Source organism: Anolis sagrei, chromosome Y (genome assembly GCF_037176765.1).
Source record: "Anolis sagrei isolate rAnoSag1 chromosome Y, rAnoSag1.mat, whole genome shotgun sequence".
NCBI classification, from domain to species: Eukaryota; Metazoa; Chordata; class Lepidosauria; order Squamata; family Dactyloidae; genus Anolis; species Anolis sagrei.
Genome location: NC_090035.1, coordinates 12,758,895 through 12,775,127, shown reverse-complemented (window position 1 = coordinate 12,775,127; position 16,233 = coordinate 12,758,895). Strand labels below are relative to the sequence as shown.

The following is a 16,233-nucleotide window of genomic DNA, read 5'->3' as shown; positions in this document are numbered from 1 at the left end:
ACTTTGACCAGAGACCATTTGAACAGGGACCACTTTGGTCGGGGACCACTTGAACAGGGGCCACTTGAACAGGGACCGCTTGAACAGAGGCCACTTTCACCAGGGACCACTTGAACAGGGACTGCTTGAACAGGGACCACTTTGACCAGGGACCACTTTGACCAAGGGCCACTTTGATCAGGGACCACTTTGACCAGGGACATGTGAACAGGGGCTACTTTGACCAGGGACCACTTGAACAGGGACCACTTTGACCAGGGGCCACTTTGACCAGGGACCACTTAAACAGGGACTACTTGAACAGAGACCACTTTGATCAGGGATCACTTAAACAGGGGCCACTTTCACCAAGGACCACTTGAACAGGGACTACTCTGACCAGGGACCACTTGAACAGGGACTGCTTGAACAGGGACTACTTGAACAGAGACCACTTTGATCAGGGACCACTTTGACCAGGGACACGTGAACAGGGGCCACTTTGACCAGGGACCACTTGAACAGAGACCACTTTGATCAGGGGCCACTTTGAACAGGGGCCACTTTGACCAGGGACCACTTGAACAGGGGCCACTTTGACCAGAGACCACTTGAACAGAGACCACTTTGATCAGGGACCACTTAAACAGGGGTCACTTTGAACAGGGGCCACTTTGACCAGGAACCACTTGAACAGGGGCCACTCTGACCAGGAACCACTTGAACTGGGGCAACTTTGATCAGGGACCACTTGAACAGGGACCATTCTCCAACATTAGTACCAAAAGAGTTATGAATCAGTTTTGGTCAAAGGCATTCATGGCTGGAATCACTGGGTTGTTGTGTGTTTTCCCGACTGCATGGCCATGTTTCAGAAGCATTCTCTCCTGACATTTTGCCTGCATCTATGGCAAGTATCCTCAGAGGTTGTGAGTTTTTGGTCAACTTTAGATTGGGTTTGGTTATTTGGGGTGCTGATTCAGAAAATTGCATTGGATAGACCACATCAGCTCTAGTTTCTGATACAGAACATATGCCATCCAATAGCCGCCCTCTCCTTACCCACAAAAAACCATATCTCATAATCTAGAACTGATGTGGTAGTAGTCATCTTTTGTGGGTAGTTAACCTCTCCCCTCCCGACATCCCTGTTGCCTCAGCACTATAAGAGGGTTTCGCAAGACCAGTCGCTCTCTTTGCTTCATGGTTTCAAGGGAATGGTGAAGTAATGGTGAGTCCAGGGACCATATTTTCATTCTTGCAGATCATTGGTGGTCCATGGACACAGATTGGGAACCACTGCAATAGAGGCTTGAAGGTGGTGACCATCTTAATAGGTGTTGCAAGGGCGAGGCTGGCTTGAGGCATTGGAGATGGGTCATTCCCATAAATATCCCAATTGGGAGGAAAACAGGAAATGGATCCCGGAGCTCTGACACAAATGCATAGTTTTCTCCCCCATGTCTCCCAGTTCATTGTGAGTAGATAGTTTCCTGGGTATTCCAAAGGTAGTTCGTGAAAGGAGTGACTAGAAGACAAAGGCACTCACTCATTGTATGTCCCAATGGAGCTGCATCTTTCTATTTATCCATTTTATGTTTTATATAATTCATAATTTGGGAGTATCAATATCATCGATTTCCTCCCCTTTGTGATCAATTCCTCCATGGTTGATGCCCTTAACTCTGTGTTCCCACCTGGTTTGAGCACGTCAGCATGCTGGTGATCCTCCTGAACTGCGTCACTTTGGGGATGTTCCAGCCTTGCCAGGACACCAAGTGCAAGTCGGAGCGGTGCACCATCTTGGAGGTAAGCGAGCATCAACACCCTCTTTCTTCCCTTCTCCAAATCCCCATAGTTACATTTGCCTTGGACTTCAAAGACCGACATCCCTATCATAGACCAGAATCAGTCTGGCAAGATCCGGAGAACTACACATCCCTCTGAAGGACTTCAAGGACTTTGATACGGCTCCACCTGGGTGCATCTACACTGTAGAATTAATGTGGTCATTTCCCAATGACTGTAGCATCTCTGCAGTACAATGAATGCAGTTTGATGCCATTTTAACTACTCTGGCTCATTGCTATGGAATCCTGGGAGAGGTAGTTTGGTGTAGTTTGGCCTTGGCAAACCTCAGCTCCCATTTCCCCATAGCATTCAGCCATGGCAGTTCAAGTGGCACAAACATGCCTTCAACCTCAGTGTCGACACACCTTTAGCATCAGGGATATTTCATTTGACAATGACGGATCATTCTGTGTATTTTTATTGGCTTTTCCAATTATATGATATGGCAGTGGACAGGATATTAAATATGAGATCTTGATCGGTGGAAATAAAATATAGAATTTGTATTCAATGGAAGGCTTATCCAAGCTTTTGGAAAGGCGGAGAGGACACGATCTAATGCCATTCAGTACCACTTTAACTATCATGGCTAAATGCTAGGGAATGATGGGAGTTGTAGTTTCACAAAGTCTTGAGATTTCTCTGCCAAACAGTACCAAACTACCACTCTCGGGATCCCATAGGCACTCACTCATTGTACATCCCAATGATCTGTAGCAAAGTAGCGTTAAACTGCATTCATTCCACAGTGTTGATCAGTGGTTGCAAAGCCACGTCTGGCCACTCGAGTTTCTAAAAGGTTCGCCATCACTGATGTAGATGCACCTGTAGATGGTGATGGACTCTACTTATTTATAATAATATATAATAATAACACTTTATTTATATCCTGCCCTTCTCCCTGAGGGAACTCAGAGAGGATTACAGCATATAAACAGACACAGGCAGAAATACACAGACAAAGGCAAAGGCTTCTCCTTTCATTTCCGGCTTTTGGAGGTGGTGTTCATCTCTGGTTCTGGGGGAGGTGCTCTGCAATGTCCGTAGACACCTCTTGGTTGTGCGGCCAGCATGACTGCATGGAGCATCTTTTTGCCCTTTCCCGATGAGGCTGTACCTATTGATCTACTCACATTTGCGTGTTTTCTAACTGCTAGGTTGGCAGGAACTAGGGCTAACAGTGGGAGCTCACCCCGTCCCATGGATTCGAACTGCCAACTTTGAAGTCAGCAGTCCAGCAGCACAAGGGTTTAACCATTGTGTTGGGAATTGGAGATGTTAGGCTCAAAAAATAACCCTTACTTGGGGTGATTCCACCATAAATATAACAGAGTGGTTGAATCAGACTTCATAACCAGCAAAAACTTACGTGTGGTGAGTCAGGATCCGCTTCCATTCAGTGAGATGGCACAGGATTGCAGAGTCACAACTTTAGGTTCAAAATATTTATTGAAGTATTGTGAACCTCCCTGAGTCCCCTTCGGGATTGAGAAGGGCGGTATACAAATATAATAATAATATTAATTATTATTATTTATTTATTTATATACCGCTCCATCTCCCCAAGGGGACTCAGAGCGGTTTCCATAAATCATAAATACATACAGAGTAAACAATATAAACATAAGATTAACAAAATAAAATAAGCATAAAAATTATCTCCATAACACATATATATTAAAAGTAATCCTGCCTGTTCAAGGCAATTTAAAAGTCCGGGCTGAGATTAGTGCAAGCTCAAAAATTATAGGGGACCCGGGAATTAGGTGCAGTGCTCTAGCAGGCAACAACAATAATAGGAACGGGTCTATGGCAAATAAATACATAATAAATAAATAAAAATAAATACATTCTAGATAGAACAGGGCCTTGGCGCTAACTAGCTTAGTAAGCTCATCTTCTAAGGAAGGTAAAAGGATAAAATATCAAAAGTATCCATGCAGCTACATTTTGCCTGGAGAAAGGCAAAATGCGTCCTTACTGGAAGGGAGACAAAGGCAGAGCGAGAGAGAACAATGGAGAATGATCACATGTCCAACAACCCAGGGCAATAAAAATACCTTTAAAGAGGAAGTGGCCTCATCCTTCATAGAGATTCCATTGCTACATCTTCAAAGGGAGAGGAGATATAGTGGCAAACAAGAAGAGTAAAGACAAAGCCCCTTCTGGGGAAAGCATGCATAGGAATGTGGGGAAGGAACCCCTCACTCTAATCCTATATCTAAGTCTAGCTACTCATTGAGGACTGGAGACTTGTGCAGTCCAGGGATGAGACCCAACACGTTGTGTCACTGCAGCCTTGGTCTTTCAGCATTGTTTGGAAGGACATCTTTTAGAAGTGCTTTACTTGTGCATTCCTGCATGGCAGAAGTGGGCTGGACTATATGGCTTTTGGGGTCCTTTCCAATTCTAGTGGTTAATGGGTATAGACACGACTTCTTTGGAGGTCTTTCAGCAGACGTTAGATGGTTCTGTCCTGGGCCCGGTCCTGTTCAACATCATTATTAATGACTTAGATGAAGGACTAGAAATGATCATCAAGTTTGCAGACAACACCAAATTGGGAGGGAGAGCCAATACTCCAGAGGACAGGAGCAGGATTCAAAATGATCTGTACGGATTAGAGAGATGATTGGCCAAAACTAACAAAATGAAGTCCAACAGAGACAAATGCAAGACACTCCACTTAGGCAAAGATACAGAATGGGGGACGCCTGGCTCGAGGAAAATATGTGTGAAAAAGATCTTGGAGTCCTCATGGATAACAAGTGAAACATGAGCCAACAATGTCATGCGGCAGCAAAAAAAGCCAATGGGATTTTGGCCTGCATCAAGAGGAGTATAGTATCTAGATCCAGGGAAGTCATGTTACCCCTCTATTCTGCCTTGGTCAGACCACACCTGGAATCAATTCTGAGCACCGCAATGGAAGGGAGATGTTGTCAAGCTGGAATGTGTCCAGAGGAGGGCGATTAAAATGTTCAAGGGTCTGGAGAACAAGCCCTATGAGGAGCGGCTTAAAGAGCTGGACATGTTTAGCCTTCAGAAGAGAAGGCTGAGAGGAGACATGATGAGGGCCATGTATTAAAATGTGAGGGGACGTCACAGGGAAGAGGAGCAAACTTGTTTTCTGCTGCCCTGGAGACTAGGACGTTGAGAAATGGCTTCAAACTACAGGAAAGGAGAGTCCATCTGAACATTAGGAATAACTTCCTGACTGTGAGAACCGTTCAGCAATGGAACTCTCTGCCCCAGAGTGTGGTAGAGGCTCCTTATAGAATCATAGAATCAAAGAGTTGGAAGAGAGCTGATGGGCCATCCAGTCCAACCCCCTGCCAAGAAGCAGGAATATTGCATTCAAATCACCCCTGACAGATGGCCATCCAACCTCTGTTTAAAAGCTTCCAAAGAAGGAGCCTCCACCACACTCCGGGGCAGAGAGTTCCACTGCTGAACGGCTCTCACAGTCAGGAAGCTTCTTTGGAAGTTTTTAAACAGAGGCTGGATGGCCATCTGTTGGGGATGCTTTGAACGCAATTGTCCTGCTTCTTGGCAGAATGGGGTTGGACTGGATGGCCCATGAGGTCTCTTCCAACTCTATGATTTGTAGCGGTCGTTGGAGGGCTTTGATTGTGTTTTCCTGGCAGAATGGGGTTGGACAAGATAACCTCTAGGGTTTCCTTCCAACGTTATGATTATTACTAAGCAAAATGATCCCAGACCCATCTTTTGCTGATTCTCCCTTTCTTATCTGTAATGACATTTCGAAGCTTAAGGCCTCCAATTTCTTTATTTTATTTTATTTTTTCACTCACTTCTGATATAACAGCAATTGCTTAGGCAGCATCTGCCCAAGGGAAGACCTTGGCGGGACCTCGTAGATGGCATCCTATTGGGGTCAAAGCACCCCATGACTTTCCCCCGTAGCCCTGGGCGTCCCCTAGTAGCCATTTCAACCGCCTCCGAGCCACATTCCGTTCTACTTTTCTGCAAAAATAGAAAAAAGAAAGCTTAGCTGACGAGGCTCCAAAGCATTTCCAAATTGCTTTTTCTAAATTGCTTTTTTTGTAAAGGCTTTTAATCCAATTGTGTTTTGTTTAATGGGGTTCTTCAATGGCGGTAATAACTCACTCTGTTTTGACTGCAGGAAAAAGGAAAGCCTGATGTCATGGTGGCCAACGTCAAGTCTTAAGCATAAAGGTGCATCTACTTTGTGGAATTAATGCACTTTGGTGCCACTTTAATTGCCGTGGCTCAATGCTATGGAATCCTGGGAGCTGTAGTTTAATGAGGCACCAACAGAGAAGGCTCAAGACCTTCCAAAACTACATCTCCCAGGATTCAATAGCATTAAGACACAGCAATTAAAGTGGTGCCAAACCACATTATGGTGTAGATGTACCCTGCAATGGACATGTACAGGATTGGCTTCATCCTATGGGATCCTGTGATTTGTAGTTTGGGGATGAGTTTCAACTTCTCAACCAAGGAATCAAGACCTTATAAAATTGCAACTCCCAGGAATCCATAGCATAAATACACAGCAGTTAAAGTGGTGCCAAACCACATTATGGTGTAGATGTACCCTGCAATTGACATGTACAGGATTGGCTTCATCCTATGGGATCCTGAGATTTGTAGTTTGGGGATGGGTTTCGATTTCTCAACTGAGGCATCAAGACCTTGCAAAACTACAATTCCTAGGATTCCATATTATTACAACACAGCAGTTAAGGTGGTGCCAAACCACATTATGGTGTAGATGTGCCCTACAATGGACATGTACAGGATTGACTGGCTTCATCCTATAGGATCCTGAGATTTGTAGTTTGGGGATGGGCTTTGACTTCTCAACCAAGGCATCAAGACCTTTCAAAACTGCAACTCCCAGGTATCCATAGCATAAAGACACAGCAGTGAAAGTGGTGCCAAACCACATTATAGTGTAGATGTGCCCTACAATGGACATGTACAGGATTGGCTCGTCCTATGAGATCCTGAGATTGTAGTTTGGGGATGGGCTTCATCTTCTCAACCAAAGCATCAAGACCTTCCAAAACTACAACTCCCAGGAATCCATAGAGTTGTAGTTTGGGGGTGGTCTTCAACTTCTTAACCGAGACCTTCCAAAACTACAACTCCCAGAATGCCATACCCTTGAATCATGGCAGATAAAAGTGACGCCAAACTGGATTAATTCAACAGTGTCAATGCGCCCAAAGCTGACTCATATCGCTGGTTTTTCTTTCCTTTCCCAGATGCAATAAGGTTCTTTTTTTTTTTCCTTTTCCCACTATCCAATGCAACTAATTATTTTTATTGTTTTTAACCTACTGCAGGCATTTGACCATTTCATCTTTGCCTTCTTTGCGGTGGAGATGGTCATCAAAATGGTGGCTCTGGGGATCTTTGGGCAGAAGTGCTACCTAGGAGACACCTGGAACCGCTTGGACTTCTTCATCGTGATTGCCGGGTCAGTAGACTGTGCTCCCCTCTCCTTTTGAGTAAGCCGTCCTATCTCTAGAGTGCCCTCCTGTGGTTGCACCTGTACACTGCCACATGAGGTTTGTTTTTGGGGGTCCTGGCCTCAAGAGGATTGTATTTACCAGTCAAAACCCCACCAGTATTTTAAGTTGGATAATGAAGACTTGGTGTGCCAAGTTTGACCCAGATCCATCAAGCCATGCAGGAGCCTTTGTGGAACATACATACAAACACACAGATAGGATAGATAGATAGATAGATAGATAGTAGATTGGCAGATTGGTAGAAAGATAGATGACACAGATAGGCATTAAGAGATCATCAGTGCTCCTTCAGGAAGTTATGGGTGTGTCTATACTGACATTTGGGCTGTTCCAATATCAGCAAGCCTTTGGGTGCAGCTACACTGTGGAATTAATGCAGTTTGATGCTCCTTCAGGAAGGTATGGGTGTGTCTATATTGACATTTGGGCTGTTTCAGTATCAGCAAGCCTTTGGGTGCAGCTACACTGTGGAATTAATGCAGTTTGATGCTACTTTATCCGCCTTGTCTGAATACTATGGATGCTGGAGTTGTGGTCTGGTGATGCACCAACCCCTCTTTGGCAAAGAGAGGGCTGAAGACCTTGCAAGGCTACAACTCCCAGGATTCCATGACAGCTTAAATGGAATCAAACTGCATTGATCCTACAGTTTAGAGGCACCCCAATCTCTGTACCTCCTGTTTCTCTAGGGTGCTTGTGCCTCAACAAACTACAACTCCCATGACTCCATAGCCTTGAACCGTAGCATCTCAAGAGGTGCTGTAAACTTTCAATGTAGATGCAGCACCCAAAGGTTGAGTGATATTGGAACAGCGCCAACTGCTTGCAAACCTGCTGGCTGCTCTCAACCGTCGCCAATGTCAATTCTCCACCTGAACGACATCAAGGGGTCCCACCTGATAAAGGGGCTATTTTGGGGAACGCTGGTGGATAAGGAAGTGTGGGAGAAACGTGCGGGGGCCCTTTTGACCCTCTGGGCATCTTAATTCATGGGAGACTGGGATGGAAACCAGACCCATTGGCGGTAACCAGGGTGACTTTGATACAAACAGAGACTGGGATCAGAGGATTGGAAGTAACAGGCGGGTTCTCCTTTTCTCTGGACCTCGAGAACGTGCCCCAGAACACGGCGCAAACGAACAGCACTGAGAGCATTTAGTCACCAGCTTCCATTAGGACGGCAGCCAGGTGCCTCTTTCGGACTCTGCTTTGCATTAGATTCCTGGAAAACCCAGCCAATGCACTCACCTGGCATTTGGCTGACTGCCTAAGCACTCTCAATGGGAAATGGGCCTTTGCACTGCAAATTTCCTCGATGGGTGACCCATGGATCGGCCACATACCAAAATGCACATATCAAATGCTAAGGAGGAGGAGAGGAGGAGGAGGAGGAGGAAGAAGAAGAAGAAGAAGAAGAAGAACAACAACAACAACAACAACAACAATGTTATGTTTGCTTTTCCATATCCATGAATTCAACTATCTGTGGGTAAGGGCATTAAAAACAACAACAACAACAACATTGTGTTTGCTTTTCCATATCCATGGATTCAAATATCTATGGGTAAGGGTATTATTAACAACAACAACAAAAACAATGTTATGTTTGCTTTTTCGTATCCATTAATTCAAGTATCTATGGGTAAGGGCATTATTAACAACAACAACAATGTTAAGTTTGCTTTTTCACATTCATGGATTCAACTATCTATGGGTAAGGGTATTATTAACAACAACAACAACAACAACAACAACAACAACAATGTAATTTTTGCTTTTCCACATTTATGGATCCAACTTTCTATGAGTAAGGGCTTTATTAACAACAACAACAACAACAACAACAATGTTATGTTTGCTTTTCCATATCCATGGATTCAACTATCTATGAGTAAGGGCATTATTAACAACAATAACAATAACAACATTATGTTTGCTTTTCCATATCCATGGATTCAAGTTTCTATGGGTAAGGGCATTAACAACAACAACAACAACATTATGTTTGCTTTTTCATACTCATGGATTCAACTATCTATGAGTAAGGGTATTATTAACAACAACAACAACAACAACCACAGTTCACTTTTTTCTCTTGATCAAAACCCAAAGCATCTGTACATTTTAATTTATTGGCGTGGATGCCTTGGTACAACCACTCCAGTCTTCCTTCCTTGAAAGTGTTTTTATTTAGGAATATTCTTGCTGTCCCTTCCTTTTCATTTGACTCTTTCTTTCCTTTTTTCTTAGCATGATGGAGTATTCTTTGGATGGGCACAACGTCAGCTTATCCGCCATCCGGACGGTCCGGGTACTTCGGCCTTTAAGAGCCATTAATAGGGTTCCGAGTAAGTATTTCTAGGGTTTGAGATAGCCCTTTTTTCTGAATTTTGTGGGAGTTTGACCCTTTCCTCTTTTCTGAACGCTGCCATTCCTTCAGATTCTTGTAGTGTTTCCAATGACAGTTCTATACTCTGTGGGTCTCCCAAGATTATCAGCATATCATCTGTGAATGTGTTTTTGTTTTATATCTTAGACTTTGTATGCTTAGCCCTTTAATGCCTTCTTTTTTGTTTCCTATTCCTGAGTAATATGTCCATTGAGAGGGGAAAACAGTAGCAGAGAAAGCCTTGTCTTGATCCCTACTATATTTTTCCCTCTGTTCTTTAAACTGAAGTGATGAACTTGACCAATCTTTGGTGAAGAATAATTCAAACATTTCAAAAATGAATTCAAAACAATAGAATAGCTTCCATTTGGTCTCCACTTAACAGCATAACTTCAACATTTTTAGACTGTAATGCTGATTTATGATCCCTATTTTACTCCCCAGCCACTCAGAATCCATTTATTTATGATCCCTATTTTATCCCCCAGCCACTCAGAATCCATATTTTGGACTGCAATGCCCAGTATTCATAGCTAGAATCCATATTTTGGACTACAATGCCCATTGCCCTCATCCAGGATCCATTTTAAAACTATAATGCTCATTGTCCCCCAGCCACTCAGAATCTATATTTTGGACTGCAGTGCCCAGTATCCCCATGTAGAACCCATATTTTGGACTACAATGTCAATTTCCCCCATCTAGCAAGACTCTGGATTTGGACTCCAATACCCATTATCCCCCAGCCACCCAGGATCCATATTTTGGACTGCAATTCTATTGTCCCCAACCAGCCAGAATGCACCATTTCAAGACCAGCATGACTACATCTTTAAAAACCAAATCTCAGAGAGTTTTCTACATTATTGTTTGAATTGGGATTTGAATGGTTCGCTTGTTCCTGGCTGCAACTAACATAGCCCTTTTACATACACACACACACACACACACACACACACATTTCAAAAATGCAACTAAAATCAACTCACATCCCCTTTGAAATGGGGCTTAGTGTTACGACAGGAAGCAGCTGGTCTTTCCGATATCAAAAGGCAACTGGGGCTGTGGACTGCAGGGCTGATAATGAATCTTAAACAGCATCGGCCGCCCAGGTAATCCTCCCTGATCCCCCAATTCACCAGCAAAGCCTTAACATTCACTTACGCTCCTTCAGCGCCTTCTCGGATAAATTGCATCATGACCCGGTGCAAGCTGAATCATGCCTTGGATGAGAAAGGAGGGGGGCATAGGAGACCTCCATATCCCACCCCCAGAAATGCCCAGTTTAGACCTCCCCTAGATTCAGCCATGGTATCAAAGTGCATTCATTCTACAATGTAAGGTTTTGGCTGTGGATCAGGTTCGTTGCTTCGAAAGATGTCTAATGAATCACTCTGCTGGATTAGTTTGTCCTTTTCTCTCGTCTTCTGCAGGTATGCGCATACTGGTGACCCTCCTGCTAGATACTCTGCCTATGTTAGGCAACGTCCTTCTTTTATGCTTCTTTGTCTTTTTCATCTTTGGGATCGTCGGCGTCCAGCTCTGGGCCGGGCTGCTACGCAACCGGTGTTTCATGGACACCAATTTCCAAATGTAAGTCTCCCCAAACCCATCTTTGTTGAGTTGGTCAAGGCAAGAAAGGGTTTAGGAGTCTTAGTAAACATGAGTCAAGACTCTGATGCAGCAGCTCAAAAGGCCAACATGATTCTAGGCTGTATCCATCAGTCTAGTGTCCAGGTTGAGGGAAGTCATAGTCCCACTCTCTTAGAATCATAGAATCAAAGAGTTGGAAGAGACCTCATGGCCATCCAGTCCAACCCCCTGCCAAGAAGCAGGAATATTGCATTCAAATCACCCCTGACAGATGGCCATCCAGCCTCTTCTGCCTTGGAATCACCCTGGTTCCAGTTCTACATTCAAGAAAGAGATGGGAGTGATGGAAGGTGTCCAGAGAAGGGCAACCAAAGGTGTGGAAATGTTGGATTCTTATAAGGAGCAACTTTGGGTTCTGTGAACGTTTAGGTTGGAGAAGAGAAGGTTGAGAGGAGATATGACAGCCATGTTTAAATATTTGAAATATTTGAAAGGAGGCCACATTGAGCAGTTTTGGGTTCTGTGAACATTTAGCTTGGAGAAGAGAAGGTTGAGAGAAGATATGACAGCCATGTTCAAATATTTGAAAGGAGGCCACACACTTTGAGGAGGGGGCAAACCTACAGAATGGGACACAGAAGAATAGATTTAAATTGCTGGAAAAGTGATTCCATGTAAACATTAGGAAGAACGTCCTGATGGCCAGAGCTGTTCAACCATGGGAGATGATACCTTGGAATCTCTTTCTGTGGAGGTTGGATGGCCATCTGTCAGGAGGGCTCAGATGGTGTCAACCTGCTTGGAAGAAGGGGTTGGACTGAATGACCTTTGGTGTCTCCTCAAACTCAATGATTCTATAACATTATGTAACATGATTTTTGTTCCTGGGTTATAAATGTCATTTCCGAATTGGTTCTATCATAAAACCATAGAAAACGTTTATTAAACTGCCCAAACTTTGTTTCTGAAGGACAACCTGCAGCACATTTTGCTCTAGCTTTTCAATGAATATCTCATAGATCATTTCTCAACCTGGGGTTCAGGACCAATGGAGGTGTCACTAGGGGGTGTCAGAGGGGTTGCCAAAGACCATGTTGGTCATAGGAGTTCTGTGTGGAAACTTTGGCCCAATTCTATCATTGGTAAGGTTCAGAACGCTCTTTGATTGTAGGTGAACTATAAATCCCAACAGATACAACTCCCAAATGTCAATTCTATATTCCTCAAACTCCACCAGTGTTCACATTTGGGCATATTGAGTATTCATGCCAAGTTTGGTCCAGATCCATTGTTGTTTGATTCCTCCATCGTTGTTTGAGTACTTGGATGTAGGTGCACTACAACTCCAAAACTCAAGGTCAATGCCCACCAAACCCTTCCAGTATTTTCTGTTGTTCATGGGAGTTCTGAGTGCCAAGATTGGTTCAATTCCATCATTGGTGGAGTTCAGAATGCTCTTTGATTGTAGGTGAACTAGAAATCCCAGCAACTACAACTCCCAAGTGACAAAATCAATCCCTTGCCGAACCCCAGCAGTATTCAAAATTGAGCATATCGAGTATTCGTGCCAAATTTGGACCAGTGAATTAAAATACATCCTGCATATCAGATATTTACATTATGGAGCCTTGTGGTACAATGGGTTAAACCCTTGTGTCGGCAGGACTGAAGACCGACAGGTTGGAGTTCGAATCTGGGGAGAGTGTGGATGAGCGCCATCTGTAAACTCTAGCTCCCCATGCAGGGACATGAGAGAAGCCTCTCACAAAGATGGTAAAACATCAAAACATCCAGACATCCCCTAGGCAATGTCCTTGCAGACAGCCAATTATCTCACACCAGTAGTGACTTGCAGTTTCTCAAGTCACTCCTGACACGAAAAAAAATTACATCTCAATTTATAACAGTAGCAAAATTACAGTTATGAAGTAGCAATGAAAATAATTTTATGGTTTGGGGTGGGGGGGTCACCACAACATGAGGAAGTGTATTAATGGGTCACAGGATTAGGAAGGTTGAGAAGCACTGTCATAGAGTCTCAAACAATTCAACAGAGTCACAAAAATGACATTTCTGGAATATAACAACTACTTTCAAAGGAAGGACCGCACAATAAAACAGGAATTAATGCTTTCAAATCAGGAACATATATTTTCTCATTTTGTTACATAGTGTGATAAGAACAAGGAGGACCAGGCAAGGGCCGGGGAAGGGCTGTCTTTTGCTTCTTTGCCCAATATGGTTGAGACCCGTCCAGAAAACCTGTTACCATCCCTCCGGTTGGTGTTATCTCTTCCATTCTCCTGCCGTTGGGTAATGGCTTTTCAGCGCCTCTGGGAGAGACAGGATGGGCTCTGGACACATCTGATAAGACCCTCCAGTGGGTTCCAAGCCCACCTCTCCAATCTCTTGTAGTGCGCGAGACATTTCCCAGACTCGATTCCTCCATTCTCCCTCCTGACTCAACAGCGTCTGGAGATAATAAAGGCCCAAGAGCTTGGATAGGACTCACAAGGTGATAAATCCGGAGATAGTCAGTGCTGAAGAGCATGGATAAGGCTCACCAGGTGATAAATAGGCACCCGATGAAGGGCGTCCTTGCAGAAAACCACGGCCATTCTCTGCAAGGCGGCCCAAGTGGGACTACGTCTCTCCAGTCTGCTCCATTGACTCCATATCTGTCAGCTTCTCGGCTGATTGCATTCTTTGGCAGGGCAGCAATTCCTTAATGCATGTCTTGGCCCACTGAGCCCAAAACAGTAGAGGACGACGAACGGGACGTGTTTTAGTCGACCAAAGAGAACTTGCCAGTTACAATCCGGTGGCAACGCTCCTTTGCCCAGTGGGAACCAAGCAGAACTTCATTTAATGCATTTCAAGAGAAGGATATTGTCTGTAGCTACGCCGTTCCCTGAAATCTCAGTGTTTTTAATTGTGTAATGAGGGCAACTAGGTTCATTGGAGGATGTTTTTAAGGGATGGGAATTCAGCCTGGGATTTAAGTCTTCTTCAGTGAAAGGGATACAACAATTTTGTGACATCTGCATTCACCTGATGTGCCATGGCCCCGTTAGGAAATGGGCTCCTAATGAATATTTGGACACCAAATGGGTACCAGAAGTGCCCCGGGTGCATCAGAAGTATCCAAAGGAAGTGTACAAAGGGTATTGGAAATGCCCAGTGCGCATCACAGTGTTGTACGTCACAAGAGCTCCCCGATGCACATCAGTAGTGACCCCTATACATGAGAAGTATCCAATGAGCATCAGAAGTGTCTGATCTGTATCAGAAGTGCCCAATGCCCCTGATAAGTGTCCCATATGCAATAGAAGTGTCTGATGCACAAGAAAAATACCAGGTGTGCAGCAGAAGCATCCAATGCACATGATAAGTGTCCAATATGCAACAGAAGTGTCTGATGTACATAAAAAGTGTTTGGTGCTTGTGGGCATCAGGCATGTCCAGTGGGCATCAAAAGTCCCCTAATGACATCACAAGTTCCAAATGCACATGAGAAATGTCCAACATGCATCAGAAGTGCTCAATATACATCGAAAGTGTCTACTGCACATGATAAGAGTCTAGTGCACATCAGATCTGCCTCGTGCATATAAAAAGTGTCTGGTGCACATGAGAAGTACCCAGTGTGAATCAGAAGTATTCAGGGAATCTCACAAGTTCCTAATTAACATCCCAAGTGCTCGATGCACTCAAGAGGTGTGTGATACACATAGAGGTGTTCAGTGTATATCCCAAGTGCCCAATGTACACTCGAGAGGTGTGCAATACACATAGAGGTGCTCAGTATACATCCCAAGTGCTGAATGCACACAAGAGATGTGCAATACACATAGAGGTGTTCAATGTATACCCCAAGTGCCCAATGCACACTCAAGAGGTGTGCGATACACATAGAGGTGCTCAGTGAACATCCCAGTGTCCAATGCACACAAGAGGGTGCAATGCACATAGAGATGCTCAGTATACATCCCAAGTGCCCAATGCACATGATAAATGCCAGGTGTGCCTCAAAAGTGTCTGATGCTCGTGGAATGCATCTGATGCTCATGGAAAGCATGTGGTCCACATGAGAGGTGTCTGATATGCATGAGAAGTCCCAATGCACACCAGAAGTGTCCAGTGTACATCAGAAGTCCCCAGTTGACATCACAAAGGCCCAATGCACATTGGAAGAACCTTGTGGACACATCTAAAGTGCCCGATGGTCACCTGGAGCTCCACATGCACATTGAAAGCATACTGCTGAGGCTTCAATGTATATCCTCCCAATTCACTAATTTCAATAACAGATCCGTAAAGTTAAGAAACATAGGCCATAACATAGACACTCAGCCAAGATCAATGTGGGGCCTTCCCCGTCTTCTTGCCCACCTCAGGATATTTCAGAAGCTCTTGCTGGTGACTCAATAAAATCAAATAATCCCATGCAAAGGAAAGTCTGGGGGCGGCGGTTTGCGGAAAGGGAGCTCTCCAGCAATTAAAACCGGCGGCTATCTCAGCCGAACAGGAACAGGAGAGTGGATCCCCCAGCAATTAAAAAGAGTGGCGATAAGCCTCCGTGCCGGAGCCCGCTTGTTTCTACTCCTCCCCGTCGGGCCACCCAAAGAGCCTGGAATGGCCGGTAGCTGAGTCGCTTTTCGTTAATACATCTGTCAATAGAAGGAAGGTTGTTGGTTTTGTTTGTTTTCTTAATTAATACCTTTGAAAATATGATTGGGCTTGTCAGGAGTTTGAAAGCTGGAAGAAGGAATGGTGTCTGGTCAGTGGTACTCGGAAGACCTTGGATGGATGGCCTTTTGAGGCATCTGAAGAACTTGCAACAGTTGGTTAGAGATGCCACCATATTCATATTTCGACATGGATCTCGTGTCC

The 16,233-nt window shown here is 44.4% G+C and overlaps 1 protein-coding gene across 5 annotated transcripts in view; it reads left to right on the top strand.

Annotated features, from left to right (window-relative positions):
* The window catches only part of LOC137095167 (voltage-dependent T-type calcium channel subunit alpha-1H-like), a 246,710-nt gene that overhangs the window by 127,381 nt on the left and 103,096 nt on the right, over positions 1-16,233 (top strand). For all 5 annotated transcript variants that reach the window (XM_067461514.1, XM_067461516.1, XM_067461515.1 and 2 more), the window contains exons 3-6: positions 1,677-1,788; positions 7,170-7,303; positions 9,609-9,706; positions 11,181-11,340. In XM_067461514.1, coding sequence (XP_067317615.1) covers positions 1,677-1,788; positions 7,170-7,303; positions 9,609-9,706; positions 11,181-11,340 — 504 coding nt within the window. The remainder of the gene's footprint in view (positions 1-1,676; positions 1,789-7,169; positions 7,304-9,608; positions 9,707-11,180; positions 11,341-16,233) is intronic.